This window comes from Silurus meridionalis, chromosome 28, assembly GCF_014805685.1.
Source record: "Silurus meridionalis isolate SWU-2019-XX chromosome 28, ASM1480568v1, whole genome shotgun sequence".
NCBI classification, from domain to species: Eukaryota; Metazoa; Chordata; class Actinopteri; order Siluriformes; family Siluridae; genus Silurus; species Silurus meridionalis.
In genome coordinates, this window is record NC_060911.1 from 7,920,326 (window position 1) to 7,936,622 (window position 16,297).

A 16,297-nucleotide genomic window follows, 5' to 3' on the forward strand; every position below is an offset into this window, starting at 1 on the left:
AGTTTTTATTGAAAATAGGATACTGCATACTCAATTGAACTGATTTAATACCAGGAGTCCATGATACGCCTCATGCTCATGAACCTCATGCCACCGTAGTCCCTGAAGCTCCTGTACTCTCCAGGCCTGAAGTACCACATCCTGCCTCTGTAGTGGGGATGTTCATACATGAGCCAGTGTCCGTCCATCACATTGCAGGACATGCAGCCGCTGGACCAGTGGTAGCGATCCATGAAGGAATCACAGTCATCCATCACCTCATTCATCTGTCCCATGAAGTTGTCCTTCTCATAGATTCTCATTCTGTAGGATCCTCTGTACTGTTTTGGAAATGTAAGAGTCAGTACACCAGGAAATACACCCTAAATCCCAAATTTTAGACTGAAATGAAGTGGAGAACTAATAACATACCATGGGGATCATGCGGCAGGACCTGATGTAGTTGTTGCCCCAGCCCCACATGTTCATGTAGTCAGCGTACTCGCCCCTTTTCATGAAATACTGGTTTCCCATGTAGTTGGTGCGGTCGTAGACCATCCAGCAGCCGCTCTCCACCCTGCAGGAGTGGCAGCGGCTCATGTAAGAGTGAATATCAGAACAATCACTGGTGCACTCATAGGAGCGCCCCATGAAGTTCTTGTCCTCATAGAAGATCACCTGTTTAAGCAAAAAGGGCAAATTCAATATTAATGAATCACAACAATATAATTGCTAAGGCTTGTCTTGATGATTACCTTTCCCATGATGGCTGTTTTGGTTTGTTCAAGCTGTTTCTAACTGGTGAACTGACATCCTGGCTGGTTTAACCCTTGCATTTATATTGGACCAGCACTGAAGAACTTGTGCCTCCTATTGTAAAAACTCATGACCAAGCAACCTAGCACAGAGGCCCATAGAGGGCTAAAAAGCTTTCAGTGCATTTTCTATGTGATACAGTCTCCAGAAGTTTCTATTGGCAAGTCAGTAGTTTCAAATGAAAAGCATTATTTTACTATTTAAATAGCATTGGCAGCACCTACATTATGTCAATCTTTGGTATAATCAGTAATGAAATGTTCTGCTGAATTGTACCTATGTAGCAGAATTATTTGCTTGCAAAACAGGAAAATTAACAGTTGAGCACTGATGACAAAATAGGTGGTTGTGTTAAAGGCAGTCATGCTGTGTAGTTGAAGATTGACTCATTAATTGATGCCTAAAAGTTATTTTTTTTTTTTCATTAACAAGAATATGTATTGCAACTACAGCGTATGTATCAGCTGAAGGTTTAATTCTTTAAGGACACTTTCTCACCCCTTAGTCCCGATTAGTGTTGACACCAATCTGACCAATTTAAATAGCAAAAAATGAAATAGCTGAAATTTGCTAAGGGCAAATGAGCATTTTGTAGATTACTGCATGGTACATTGCACATTTGGCTGCACATAAAATATTTTCATGGGCCTAAGCAAATGTGTGTCAATTAAAATGTAAATGATTAAAATTGAAGGTATTGTTGTCATCTCAATGCATTCAATTTTTTTTTAAAAAGGCAGTGCTGTTTTTATATTCTTAAATGGATGACTTTTTGTTTCTTGAATATTAGATAAAACAAATAATTGATGAGAAAGTTGTCTATATATGTCAGGCGAAAGAACGTGCCGGAAACCGAAGTAAAATCCACGAAGGTTTTTTAATGAAGAACAAAAGGGCAAGGAAGAAAAACGGCAAACCGCAACAAAACTCCAGGTCAAACTAATCTGGTTTTCCTGGGGATTTGAAATAAAGGCAGAATGTGTGTTTTTGCACAAAAGTAAAAAACTAAAGTATAAATGGTTCACAAAAAAGCTTAACTACTGTCTTGAAAATTTTGTCAACCAAATCCATTTTTTTCTCCTCAGTCAGCCATTGTGGAATAAACGAAAAAGCAGCTATTAAATCCACACAAATATGTTTGAGCTTGTGCAGTTTGCAGCAGATGCGGTTTGAGTACTGATTAGTACACGCTCTGACCATCCAATCAAACGACATGTTTAGATGCCTTCTAGGGGGCCTTGGAGAAAGCAAATTGCAATCTGATTGGTTAAAGCAACAGCTTCAAGCTACATAGATTTAAATCAATAGGGCACCTGCAGTGTTCAAAGTGCAGAGAAGACCTTGCTCACAATGACGGCCCACCACTTTCTCTGCTTTTTCTCTTTCAGAACACAGATGATTTGCTAGTAGCATCAGCAGAATGTCCGAGTGATGATGAGGATTTAGAGGAGTGTGAGCCTGGCGGTGAGTATATTTTTCTAAATTGGGGTGTATTCATGGAGATTAATGGGACACACACATTAATTAAAGTCTGTGGTTTTATAAATACAGCTGTGATTGGTCAGTAGTGTTGCCATTATGTTATACAGGTTATGCATGTAATTGTTTCCTGACCTCATGGGCCAGAGTATTTAATATATTCTAAAAATGAATGTTGATCAACTGAGAACAGCCAAGATAAATTCTATTACACTATAAGATCTCAGCCCTTCGCACATGTATCGTTCTTTAGGTACATCTAATTCATTAGGCTAAACAAAAAATAAATATAAAACCTTAAACAGCAGTAGTCATGTGTACATAAAACATGTGTAAAGATATTCCTTTTGTCAACATGAGGACATCCATTAAGTAATTAATCCTAATTCTATTTGTGAGATCTTCAGATGCAAATCTCTGTGATGCGTCTTTTTAATTTACTGATTAATTTGTTATATTTGTTATTTTTATTAACAACAATGGGCTTTCCTGAGCATTAATCTGTTTCTTAGTGAAGACTTGTTAGAGTTTTATTAGGAATCATAGTAGCTACTATGATATTAGGTAGTTGGTAGTAGGAGTGTTACACACACACACACACACACACACACACACACACACACACACACACACACACCAATATACTGCAACAGAACTGGGGTTTGGCCCCTCCAAGCACTTTTCCATGAAAAATTAGATACTGCACAAAAAGTAATAATTATTTTCATTAATTTAATTGTCAAGTACAACAATAGCTATTTTTGTTACTTATTTTGACAAGTAAAAAATATTACTTAACAGGACCAAGGACAGAGGCATCTATTACAGAATTGTCATAAAATGCACCATTATTGTTGCCAATAATAATAATAATAATAATAATAATAATAATAATAATAATAATAATAATAATAATGAATTAATTACAATATTTTAAAGACTTTCTAATTTTAGATTTATCAAATTTGAAGGCAAACAATCTTGCTGTTCCTGAGACAATCACCTTATGTTCATTTTTTAAGTTGCATATTAAGTTTTGAGTTTGTGAAGAAAATATCCCTCATATCAAACATCTGCTAAACATGTTATGTTCAAATTGGTGTCAGAATTCTTTAATAACTGGACAAAGTTAATTGGAAAAGAAATTTTAAATAATCTGATTTATTAAAAATGTAAAGATGGCCAACTTATTATTAGACATTTTTATTTATAACATTTGCCACTTTTCAGGCAATTATCTGAATGAATCATCATAATTTGTTCTGATTCATTTTTGTACTTATTTGTGAATTATAACACTATAACATATAATAATGTGCATTATGGACAAACGCTAGATTGAAATCAATCATTATTGTTAAGCTTTGCTTTATAATGCAGTTTTCCAGCTTTTGGTAATGAATAATTTTTGTGAATAATTTTATGGTGACGTAAAACAACAGGTATAATTGTTTGTAAAAACAATACAAAACATTCTAAGGGTTGCCACTGAATCTCAGGGGAAGCAATTGTAGTAAAAGATACACAATTATATTTTATACTATATCAACTATATTATTATAGTACAATTATTTTTTCAAGTAATGTAAAAGTAAATGACTAGTAATAGAAATTAAAACTAGTTTAACATTAAATTAAAATATATATTTATACATTTTTATCTGTTTTTGTTGGAGGTTTAGGAATATATAATGGTAAAGTTTTTCATATGTTTCAGCAAGTGGTATTTGTTTTTCATGTGGCTTAAAGAGGCAATATCACAGTCTATTGAGAATCCGCCATGCTAATCAATGGTTACTGGGTTACTGATCAGAAAGTCGGGGGTTCAAGCCCCAGTATCACCAATCTTCACCAGTGGTGCTGTATTATGGCTGGTCCTGCGGTTTGACCAGAGATTCCTTCTTATTTCATAAAGGCCATTCTATACCATACTGTATATTTCTCTATTCTACTTACATAGCAGTGTAAAGTGTACATATTGTATCATACACTGATCTCAGATTCTACCAAAAAGTTTAATATATCATTAAGTATTAATATATCATTAGTCATATACATCACTATTGTGGATTTTATTGCATTGAACGTTTGTTCACACAATGGTTAATTCAGTTATTCAACCCCAAAGAGAGAGAGAAAAGGGTGCAGAGAAAAGGGTGGGCAACATGCAATTTCAGCTTTAAACACTGCTGATCATTGACATGTGTGTCTTCTTGTGTTGTGCCTGAGGAAACAGGGATTTCGTTTTTTTTGTTTTGTTTTTTTATTGCAGGGGAAGGATAGAGGAGGAAATGCATTGTGCTGCATTGTGATGATGATCTTGGGGTCCTGTGAAACGTCTCATGGACCTTCACTTCTCAGAGTTTTATCTCATTGGGCTAATTAATCTCTGCCCTTGTTAGACATCCCTAATTACATCAACTAATGAAGCCTGGCTTCTGGTTTCTCTTTCCTAATGAGCCAGCAACACAATGCAGTAAAACACAAACAGTGGATTCCTTCAGACACACTCATAAACATACACACTATTTACATATAGTCCAAAATGATTGAATTATTGTTGGCTCATAACTCATTTAGGAAAAAGGTAGCTATAGTGGAGCTTTCAACAAAATAGTAACTCATATTTTATAGGTCTCGAGTCCAGATTTGTTAGACATGGACACATCTAAGAATATAAAAGTTCTCTTCTCGGTATTTAAGCTAGGTTTTCTTTTGTTTTTATGTTTAAAAACCTTTTTTATTCATACCATAACTATGTTTGAGCTTGAAATATGTTTTTTTTGTTTGTTTTATATCAAAGGGTGCCAATAATTCTGTAGTTGACAGTAGACAGTAAAATTTACAGATGTGAACTGTTCCATCATCTTTCCGCTTCTCTTTAGCTCTGATTTGATTTCCTGGCAGGCATGTATAGAGCACGCATGTTTTATTGACATCATAACATTTCATTGCATGGGTAGAGTACCAGGCCCTTCTGTGTTTTACTCTACTGAGTAGCAGATGTCCTTATTTTTTGGCCTACTGACACTTTTCTCCCAGTCTCCCAGCAATACTTCAAAGCACACACATTCACATGAACTATCAAGCTGATATCATGATGGTTTCCAACCTATATGGAAATTCGGTTCATTAATGTAGAACTTTGTTTATGCATATGACAGAAAAGGGAAGAGATGGCAATACGTGTAGTGAGACAATAATTTCTGATATTTTGCCTACCTCTAATGAAGACGGATTGAACAATAAAACTGAATGCGTTACCAGTACATGTTTTAAAGTGGCCTGAAAGGAGGCAGAAGATGATACATCACCTGTGAATGAAAGACAATCAAATCATCAAATACACTCACAAACAACAAGAGCAATCGTCTGCTTAATGGGCCTTTACACCAAATATTATTCTGTTGTATGAATCCATTGTTAGTTTAATGTTTTATTTATTCAAGATCTAGAAGCTGCTTAACGCTTGGCTTAAAATATTAACTAAAACACTATAACATGCTATAAAAAGAGGAGTATATGGACTTTTTTCCATTTCAAGCAAAGCAGTAAAATAAAGCAACAGCAGGCTATAAACTCTCACAGTCATAAACGAATCGATTAGGGTAGAACAGTAAAACATTTTTGATTAGAGAGCTTTCCCTAAGAGCATCACAGCACCATTATAACTAACCCTAAACCTCCATGCTCGTTTTCTTTAAATGCACATTGTGCACTGAAGACCTTGTGGCAAAATGTTAATTGGTACTCAATGAACAAACAACACTTGCTGAATCATCTGTTTGGGCTTTTTATTTATTTTTTTTATCTGACAGATTTTTTTTGTTTGGTATGCATGTAAAAGGACGTTCCTCTAATGAGCTGTGGAGACTTTGCTAGAATAACATTTAGAAGTGTAGCGTTAATTTGAAGGAATGAGTGATATCGCAGTTTCACTCTGATGTAATTACTCAAACAAAAAAATGGTTATGGATGACTTACTATTAAATGAAATAGTGCTGGGACAATTATTTTGGTCAAGTGAAATTACAAGAAGACCTCGCTTATATTGAATGTGAAATATGGCAGTTCAATCTTAATTTAAATGTACATTTGATTTAGAGTATTTTTTTTTTTTGTGCCTTCATTTACATTTGTAAGTGAACAGGGTTGAAATTCTCGTAGCTTGCATTTGTATGCAAGACGAATAACAAAAAATAGCGAGGTTTTCATTCTCTCCTTTTGATGGTTCCTATTTCAAGGGGAATTGTACATGATCTGTACTGTAAACTCAACAAAATTAGTGAATTACTTATAGATTACATAAATCTTTTATTTACTACTTCAAATAAATATTACAATAATAAAATAGTTTTTAAACAATTTTTATGTAATTTATTAGTACAAACTGTGTTTTTAAATGTTACTCCGAACCTTTGAGCCACTCGCGGCTTCTCACAAACTATCAGATATTTCGCGAGATACACAGTCGGGTTCCAAAAAAAAAAAGTTGCAAACTATCAAGGTCGTGAGTGTTAAGGTCGCAGGTATCAAGGTTCCACTGTGTATTTGATATATATTTGTGTGTGTGTGTGTGTGTGTGTGTGTGTGTGTGTGTGTGTGTGTGTGTGCTCAATATAGTGGCAAAACTTCAACAATTTGTAGCTTTTAAATCACTTGTAAATGTTCGAAGCATTTTATGACAGGAGAAATTCTGTAGATTTCAGTCACCAGTGATATATGGCGAAGAAGCTGATGAGGTGTAACAACTTGTCAGATGTTGTTTAAGCTAAATTCTGGAAAACAGCCAAAAAATTACCAAGAAACTATTATCTGATAAAATGTCTAAAATCAGTGAGCTTTTTTAAATGATTAAATGATGTAATAAAAAGATATTAATTAAAAGAATCCTTCCAACTAAGCATAAAGTAGTCAGTTGCTCATCAGGGACAAACATACTTACAAAGAACATATTTATGTTTAATCACCACATTATCTGTGTAAAGCTGCTTTGAGACAATGTTCATTGTTAAAAGCGCTATACAAATAAAAATGAATTGAATTGAATTGAATATTATTTCCCTACCAATGTTCGCCTGACATCAGCCATCAGAGACGCAAAAATAGATTTTAACAAAACCTTTTATGGCTGCATGTCATAAATGTTTCCATGTGAAATTTTTTTTTATGAAACTAGACAATATGTTGCATCATATGGACATGCATCATATATAACAAACTCAGGTCTTAGTACCTCCTGACTGGAACAAAATTGCTGATGTCTTTATATCATAACCAATAATAAAATTCAATATAAAAAAATATTTAAAGCAAACTCAGCCACCCACATTCTCTCTCTTATATAGTTAATTACCTTTGTTTACCTGTGTAATAGCTGCTCTGTTTTAGCAGTAACTATTGTTGAACCTGTTGATCCTAAATTCAAGTAACACATAGCGGCAGATCCAAACGATAAGAGAAAAAAGATAAACAGCACAGACAGATTTATGAAAGAAACTAATATAAACAAAAGAGAGGAAAGAAAAATAGGCCATTGCAGGTTATTTTCTATTTTATCAGTCATTAGTGTTTGATGCAGAAGAATTTCTTTACATAATATGGAGGATGGTTTTTTTGTGTGAATTTTTTATCAATTTTTTTATATTGTGTATAAATTTAATACAGATGCTGGATCAGTTGTTTTTTTGCCATCTTCCAAATCTTTCCTCATTAAAACTGTGTAGTATCTGTATAAAAATGGTAGTGTATTAAAACCTATTCATTAGTCAAGACTTACTAAAATCACAAGAAAAACAGAGCAAAATTAAAAATCATGAAGGTAATATTTATCTTTACTTCAGTAATATTTAAAACCGCATCCCAAATTAAACTAGTCTTAGAAGTACAAATTACATTGTGGATGCCAAATTTGAAAGCAATATTATTGGGAATATAATTACTAAGATTAATATGCAACTGCTTTAAGAGTAGGTTTTTAAGGGTTTTTTTTGTGCTCCACTTTTTGTTCATTTTAAAATTTTCAATAAGCATTTATAATACTTTATCTATAATGTGTGTGCTCAGTAGAACTCTCAGTCTTGTCTGAATATTAAAAACATGTATACCTTCTTAGTAGATAGTGAGTTCTTAGATAAAATGTCATTTCACTTGAAAGCTCAAAGCTTTATGAAATATAATGAGCATACGCTGTACATTTTTTATACATTCGATTGCAACCTTTATTCCATTATCGGATTTTAATTAGGCTAACTGAACAGCTTAAATTATTCAGTGTTTTTTTCCATTTCCAGTCCATTTTTGTTGATCCCAAACCATTTTAATAACCATCTTCCTCAACCAAAAGCGAAGCTTGAAACATAAATCCATAAATAATTTGTTATAAAATTAAACGTTTATTAGTAGTAGTAGTACAAGTGGTAAAGAACAAGACAAAATATTAATGTCAATTATTTTACAATTTACATATCACAGTTGCTTTTATGGCAAACTTTCACTGCAGAGTTTGACCATTAACACAATATGTATAAATAAAACTCGCTTTGCACACAGAACCAGTTTGCTGGAATCTGATCTTACAGCATGTAAAATATTAGATATAATTGTGTGCATTCAACTTTGTGGAGATTAGAAAATGACCACATTTGGTCCATGTGGGAATTTGATAGTCACGTGTATTTTTTTTGTTATTATGAAGGTAATTTAAACATAGCTAAAACAGCCATTAGTCAATCTGGAATTTGCTGTTTTTTATCAATTATCTACCTCATATACTTGTGTCAAAATGTTGAAAATATCCAATATTTATCTGTTATGCACATTTGAGGCTTTCTAAAGTTGGTTTATAGGTCCATTCCTTTCATATTTTTGTATCAGACTAGAGAACTATCTATCCTTTCTGGCACATATGAAGCTAATATTACTTTCCAAAGCTCACAAAGGGAGTTGGGGTGGATGTGTTGCATTCTTTTTTTATTATTATTATTATTAATATGGGTGCAATGTTCTTCAGAGGCTATAGCCATGACCCCGCTCTTCATTCCCTTTATATCCTATATGTAATTAGTACAGCGTCAGATACTGTCCAAATAATTTCACACTCCTTTTTTGATAGCGATGTATTCATGGAATATAGCATAATGCTGTTATAAAAAAATAATAACGACTCAACATGGAGTAAATTACTGCTGATACTCCAATGTTAATTATTTCATTACACTGTGTATTCGTTATTACTTATATTAATATTGTTGTAATATCAATGCAGCTTTAATTTATTTTACTCACGTAAAAAGCTTGTAATATGCCAGAAATGACAGCTTGTTGTGTTAACAAGAAAGTGGAAAGCCCAAATTCCTCTGTTTCCATAGACTTTCTTGGTATGAGTTGCAAAGTGCGAAAATAGGAGACTTCATCTAAAAATGTGAAATAAACTTCTCACATAAAAGGAACATATGGCAATGAAAACACACCATATTGTGTTTATATATATATATATATATATATATATATATATATATATATATATATATATATATATATATATATGTTGATGCAAATAGCACAAACTACTTTTGTTGTTATAGGAATATATCCAACTTGTTCTGACCAGTGATTGAGAATGCATCAAAGCAGTCTTATATAATACACATAACCAGTATCTTGGTTGTTCTGAGTGTTTCTGCATTACCCTGTTATCTGGCAATATTTTATGATTTAAAACTAACAAAGGTTTAATGGGACATTACTGACTACCAGCTGTTTTTTCTTTAGAGCTCAGCTACACATTCAGGAAAATCTGTTTATATTGCGTCCTAAGGCTGAAGGTCCTTTTACTGTTTCACATTGTATCTCTGTCTGTTTAAGTACTCACGCATGCATCTTTGAGAAATCAATCTGAGTTATCATTTAAACCAGTGTTTAAGTGCTACACCACTCACATGGCAGGAAGGCCATTCTTAGGGTGTGTCAAAGCCATCATTGTGGCCACAACCTAGATCTCTTTCAAAAAATATTGAAATATATTTTTTTTTTCTTTCGATTTTACAGCATATAATTAATTAGAGGCCAAGTACTGTGTTATTTCTTCAGTTGCACTGCATCAGTGGTCGTGAAAAAAATTCATTGGTGGCCATGTCTTACAACATAGCAACACCACCACCTCATAGACCCCTTGGTTTTTTGTTAGACATTGTTTTTTTTTTTTACAAAGATTTTTTTACATTTATAGAAATGAAAGCTATTGTACTTGGTATCACTCGAATGGCTTTTTTTAAATACAAAATCCAGACACAATGTATTTAATAGAATTGTCTAAACAGTAAAATAATTTGCTAACCTCCAATAGTCTCTGATAAAATGGATTCTTATTCCTTATCTCAAAAGGCCAATTTTCTGAATTATTGAATGCTTCAACCATATAATTGGAGACTATCTGTGAAAAACTAATCCCTTAAGTACTGGATTATAATTTTTTTTTTTTATTAATTCATCTGCCTAAGCAGTGGATAAATGTTCTGTATCTCATTCACATAATACTGTCTCATATTGGCTGTGATTTCTGGGAATTAAGCAAATAGTGCCTTCAGCCTTAAGGCACAATGATGCATCAGTACAACTTACACACAACTTCACAACTATTAAAACATTAGCGTATCTAGTCTACATTATTGGTTTTGGGAGGGGTATGTGTGTGTTACAGACGAGGGAGGGTTTAATCCAAAATTGAGAAATGTATGAAATAATGTTTTTTCAAGTATTTACAACCTGCCTTTGTTAATTGCTATGTTTTTGTTCTCCTTTGTGGGTTTGCAAAATATTTAAGCATTATAGACATATTCATGTTTAACAAAGGACTGTATTTTGGGGGGAAACATTTTGATGTCAAGGGCACGATGGGGAAAAACATTTCCCTGCACATGGGTGTCATTTCCATTAGTACTAATACACCTTATCAAATTTTAGAAAAAGCAAAAAACTAAAAGCAAAACTGCCATTGAAAATATTTGCATTATTCTTAGAATTTAATGAACACATTAAATGTCTGGTCCATAAAATAAGTGTATTGGGATAAGAATTGTTGACAAGATGAAACTGCATTGGGGATTGAATGTTAATGATATATTTTATGAAATTGTTGTTATTTTTTAGGGTGGGAATATAGTTTGAATATGAATTACAAATTATTCCAAATATCCTAGACTTACTCTGAAAGATTTGCATATAAATTGTAATAATTAGAGGAAACCCTCTCCAGTCATCATAATGTCTTTCGGGAGGAGGGATTATACTTTATAATCGCACAGAAAAAAAAAAAAACACTGAATGGCAGATTAACGAGATTTAAAGACGCTTTGAAAATTGGGGTGAACATTGTTTATCACTATCCAAGAACAATCTTACACAGCTTTCTTTTTGTAATTTTTTTTTTCATGCAAAAATCATGCGGCCAATTTGTTGATGTAAGTGACCTGTACTATGTGGTTTGCTATCTTATTTAACCCATCCAATCTGTGAAAGAGAGAGAAAAAGAAAGAAAGAGAGAGAGCAGTCATAGGATAGTAAGGCGCTTGTATTTAGAACTGTGTTTTGTTGTTTTTTTCTACATATTTTAGTGAAACAATAACGTCACTAACACTCTGGCTTTTGTAGCTTGTAGATGGTAAAGCTAAAGATAGCAAAGATAGCATCATTTAGATGAGTCAGATTGTACATGAGCAACTTATCTGTATATATGCACTTTTACATTTAAGCCAGGTTCAGGGAAGAGAGAGTTGAGATCATTCTGATTAACATTTTAAATAGATAACCAATCACTAACTAAACTTAAACTAACCTCATTCTAAGTCATAGTGTTCTAATAATGTTTTTTTAACTGTTCTGCTATTGTTTTTCTTTCACTATTTGTTTGGATTTGGTTTAATCTAGTATACAGATTGCGCAGATATTTACTAATGCTCTTTCTCCTTTGCCCTGTCTCTTTCTTATCCTAGGAGGTGAATTAGTGTTGCCCATAATAACCGTGGATTCTCTAGATCCCCCATCAGTTGCAACAAGGTACCCAGTAATCCCTCCACCCCCTACCTACCATCCCTTCCTCACACTGCTCGAGACCACAAAAGAGTCCACATCCCCTTCCAATGGCCACATGCCATGTCCAATGGACCAAGAGGACTGTGAGGAGGCCATGGAGGTCTCGGCTTACGGCTCGGGTGAGATGACCGAGTCAGATGATGAGGACTATTACAAAAACTCCCCCCTAGTCACAGACCGAACCGTGCTTCCTCCTCCTCCGGCAGTAGCCGAAAACCCGCGTGGTGATCGCCACTTTTCTCGGCATCCACCCAACTCCCAGCGGCCCCTGCTTCCATCCACCCCCACAACCTCACCACGACTCAAACCTAACATCAACAGTGGCCCTAATATTCCAGCAGGCAAAATGAACACCCGAGATCAAGTGCTCCTGCCACCCGTCCAGCCCTCTGGGGATCCCGAGCATGGCGGGCGGCACAGAAACATACCGAGTATAACCAACCCTCCTAATTTTCCTACTGCAGAGCCTTCATCTCCTGACCGAGGCCCTCCTGGAGCAGTGGAAGTGTTCCGGGAGTCCAGCAGCACCACGGGGATGGTGGTGGGGATTGTTGCAGCAGCTGCTTTGTGCATCCTCATCCTCCTGTACGCCATGTACAAATATCGTAACAGAGATGAAGGATCTTATCAAGTGGACCAGAGCCGCAACTACATCAGCAATTCAGCCACACAGAGCAATGGGACACTTGTGAAGGAGAAGCAGTCTGGTACAACCAAAACAAGCACCAAGAGCAAGAAGAACAAAGACAAGGAATACTATGTCTGAGCTCAGGCCTGACAGGGACAGAAACAGAACAGAGAGAGAGTGAAAGCTAGAGAGAGAGAGAGAGAGAGAGAGAGAGAGAGAGAGAGAGAGAGAGAGAAAGAGAGAGAGAGGTGGAATACTGAGGGAACAGGGACGGTAGAAAGACGGTATTTCTTGTAAACCCCTCCCAACTGTTGTCACCATTCTCAAACAAGGTCTATGAAACAACCAAGACAGAGAGATAAAGATTGAGAGATTGAGATTGCTTTCTTCCCTTTGACTTTTCAGTAAATATTCCTCATAACTTTTGTACTGTTGGATAAATGCACAGTGGACTTGTTCCGTTGTAACCATTCCACACACTTGCTTGCTCGTTGTAAATACCATGGTAGTCATGGGTCTTCAGGATTTTCAGGATCACCTAACCTGTTGTTGCAACACCAATATGTGCCAAGCCCAGAAGATTCCTTCTTAATGAAGATGGTCAGTAAGGCTAGCTTTACCTGAAGTATTTTTATGAGCAATGTTCAAAAACCAAGCGAGTGTTGGCTGAGTTGGAAAGTTGGGGATATTTGAAAGACAGTGAAGACCAAATAGTTGTGCCAGTCCAAAAATTACTGCCAAACCATCTCAGTGTCAAACCTGCCTCCCTTTCTGCTCCCAGTATTCATGTCATATTTCTCTCTCATTCACTCTCATTCAATCTCTCTCTCTCTCTCTCTCTCTCTCTCTTTGCTTAATTCCCTGTTTGGCTTGTGCTCTTCAAATTCTTCTCCTTGTCTTCGGTGCTCAGGAGCTGATGCAACATAATTTCTGCTGTGTTTCAAGCATGTAGTATTCCTTAATGAAAAAGAGACAATAACCTGTTGAGTTTCTGTGGAGTTTAAAAAATACATATATCAGAAAAAAAAAAAAAAAAAGTCGCAACAAGTCTAACCATGGAAATTTGAGAACTCGACATCCATGGCTGCTGCGAAGCCACCGAAACGCTCTGAGGCCAAACCCCTGGTTGTCCTTCATTCCAGCAGATCTCCTCCACTTGTTTTTAGGGTTTGACGTCGAGCCCTTTTAAAGGTTATGAAATCATATATGAAAAAGCAGAAAAAGAAACATCTCACAGCAGAAAAATGAACTTTGTTCCCTAGAAATATTATATATATATGTGTGTATAGACGACTGAGCAACTCAAGGACAACTTCATGGAAAGGGAGTTGTTAGATAAAAATTGTCCCCTGCTTTGAGGTGATAACAGGTCGTCAGTGTGAGTCAATTTCCTTCTTTACCTTGTGCATTTCTGGAACAAGCCACAATGCAACGTGTCCATGAAAAAGAGAAAAAACAAAACATTATGAAAAACTATGGACATAAAGAAAGTGCAGAAGCTATGGACCAGAGTGCTTGATTTTTTTTTCCATCTTTCTTTTACATTTTGTCATAATCTAAAAAGGGAAAAGACATTTATAGGGAAATATGCCGCAAGTCCCCGGTGTTTTGGCAGTGGGGAATGTGAAAGTTCATCGCAAGTGACCGTGTTCTAAATTTTGCTGCTGCAGCAAGTAGCAAGGGAAGACGGAAAAGACTGTATCAGTGTGAACTTTGGGGAAAAAAATAAACACTCTGAGGAAAGTGAAAGCTTCATTCTTTGAGGATGTACAACTTGAACTTTAGTATTCCAATATTCTCAACTCTACTACAAGAACAATTAAAAAAAAAAAAAAAAAAAAAAAAAAATGTTTGTGAAATGTCTAAATATTTGAAACTCATCCCACTGCTAAGACTTAAAAAAGATGTGTTTTCCCTACTTTATAACCCCTGTTTGGAGAAAAAAAAATATGATGATTGGTGAACATGGGAAGTAAATTTGATTTGTTGAACAGAATCTGGTTTACAACATTACAACGTTACCTTAAATTCCTCTTCATCACACTCTCACTTTTCATTTAGAGTATTTTATTCCATCAACCAACATGGCAGACCTTCATGATCCAACAAACTTTAGTTTTTCTTCAAAGCATCTGTGTGTGTGTGTGTGTGCGTGCGTGTGCGCGTGCGTGTGTGTGTGCGTGTGTGTGTGTGTGTATGTGTGTGTGTATGCCTCAGGTCTTTCATGTTTTTGCTATTTTTTCTTTTTTTTTTCCTCCATCAAAAGAAAATCCACGCAACCCGCCCCACCCCGTGTGCCCCCCTGTTCTTTCTAAATGTTCTTGTAAAGTGTTCCAGTGAGATGACTCTAAATATGTGTATATTAACAGAAGGGAATAAAATTGGTTATATACTTCTTACTCTTCGCAGTCATGTCTTTATTAAACCAATGGACCAATTTGACAAACTGCATATTCTCAAAATTATCCTGACCATTTTATTATTATTATTATTATTATTATTATTATTATTATTATTATGATTATTATTATTGGTATTATTATTAGTATTATTAGTATTATTACATTAAACATTTATGGCTCTAAGCCCCAAGAGCGTTTCACATTACTATGACGGAATCAAATTTCAGAATCCAGATTGTACCGACCACTCGAACAGTTCTTTACATTTTGACCTGCGGTTGTTGTGCTGAGAGAAAATCAAATTTCACATTCAGTATTTTGAGTATTTAATTTACAAATCTCACATAAGTGTAATAAATCACTTTGAGATGTCAGATTTAAGAGATTCTGATTTGTAATCAATTGAAATCCAGTATATTCTTTCAATAATTTTGAAGCAAAAAAGTCAAAGATGTTGATTAAATACAGAATTTTGAGGTACAAAGCACACATTATAATCTACTAGCAAAAGGGCCAATTAAAAATCTTTGTTTACTTTAAATCTAAAATAAATAAAAGATGAAGTAGTTGAGACACAAAGTGAGTACACAAAGAACAAAAGTAAAAACTGTGAGAAACTTAAATCTTAATGGGAGAATTTTTGAAGTTTTTGAAGTTTGAAGCTTTTATAAAACCCACTTCCTTTCTCCATCATAGAGGTGGCAAAAATACACACATCCTTCATTCAAGTGGAAGTACAGATTCTCAAGTTTTAATAGAGTAAAACTTGAAGTACTGACTACACTTTTTCACTCAAGTTAAAGTAAAGAAGTTTGGGCTCTGACATGAAACTTAAGTAAAAAGTAGCTGTTATTACTACCTGTTTTAGTGTCATGCTGGTAACTGGACCTCACATCATATT

General features: G+C 34.8%; 2 protein-coding genes across 17 annotated transcripts in view; one reads left to right on the plus strand and one right to left on the minus strand.

The window, feature by feature from the left end:
• The window catches only part of nrxn2b (neurexin 2b), a 634,852-nt gene extending 619,459 nt beyond the window's left edge, over positions 1–15,393 (plus strand). For 15 of the 16 annotated variants that reach the window (XM_046843331.1, XM_046843340.1, XM_046843334.1 and 12 more), the window contains 2 exons: positions 2,184–2,259; positions 12,267–15,393. In XM_046843331.1, the coding sequence (XP_046699287.1) occupies positions 2,184–2,259; positions 12,267–13,132 (942 nt within the window). In that variant the 3' untranslated portion in view covers positions 13,133–15,393. The remainder of the gene's footprint in view (positions 1–2,183; positions 2,260–12,266) is intronic. The other variant, XM_046843343.1, reaches the window with a different exon arrangement.
• On the minus strand, positions 45–818 carry LOC124381576 (gamma-crystallin M2-like). The gene is made up of 3 exons (XM_046843348.1): positions 735–818; positions 412–657; positions 45–320 (listed from the first exon to the last, which is right to left on the minus strand). The coding sequence occupies exons 1-3, from the start codon at positions 741–743 to the stop codon at positions 45–47; spliced, it is 531 nt and encodes a 176-aa protein (XP_046699304.1). The 5' UTR covers positions 744–818.
• Positions 15,394–16,297: the final 904 nt, after the last annotated feature.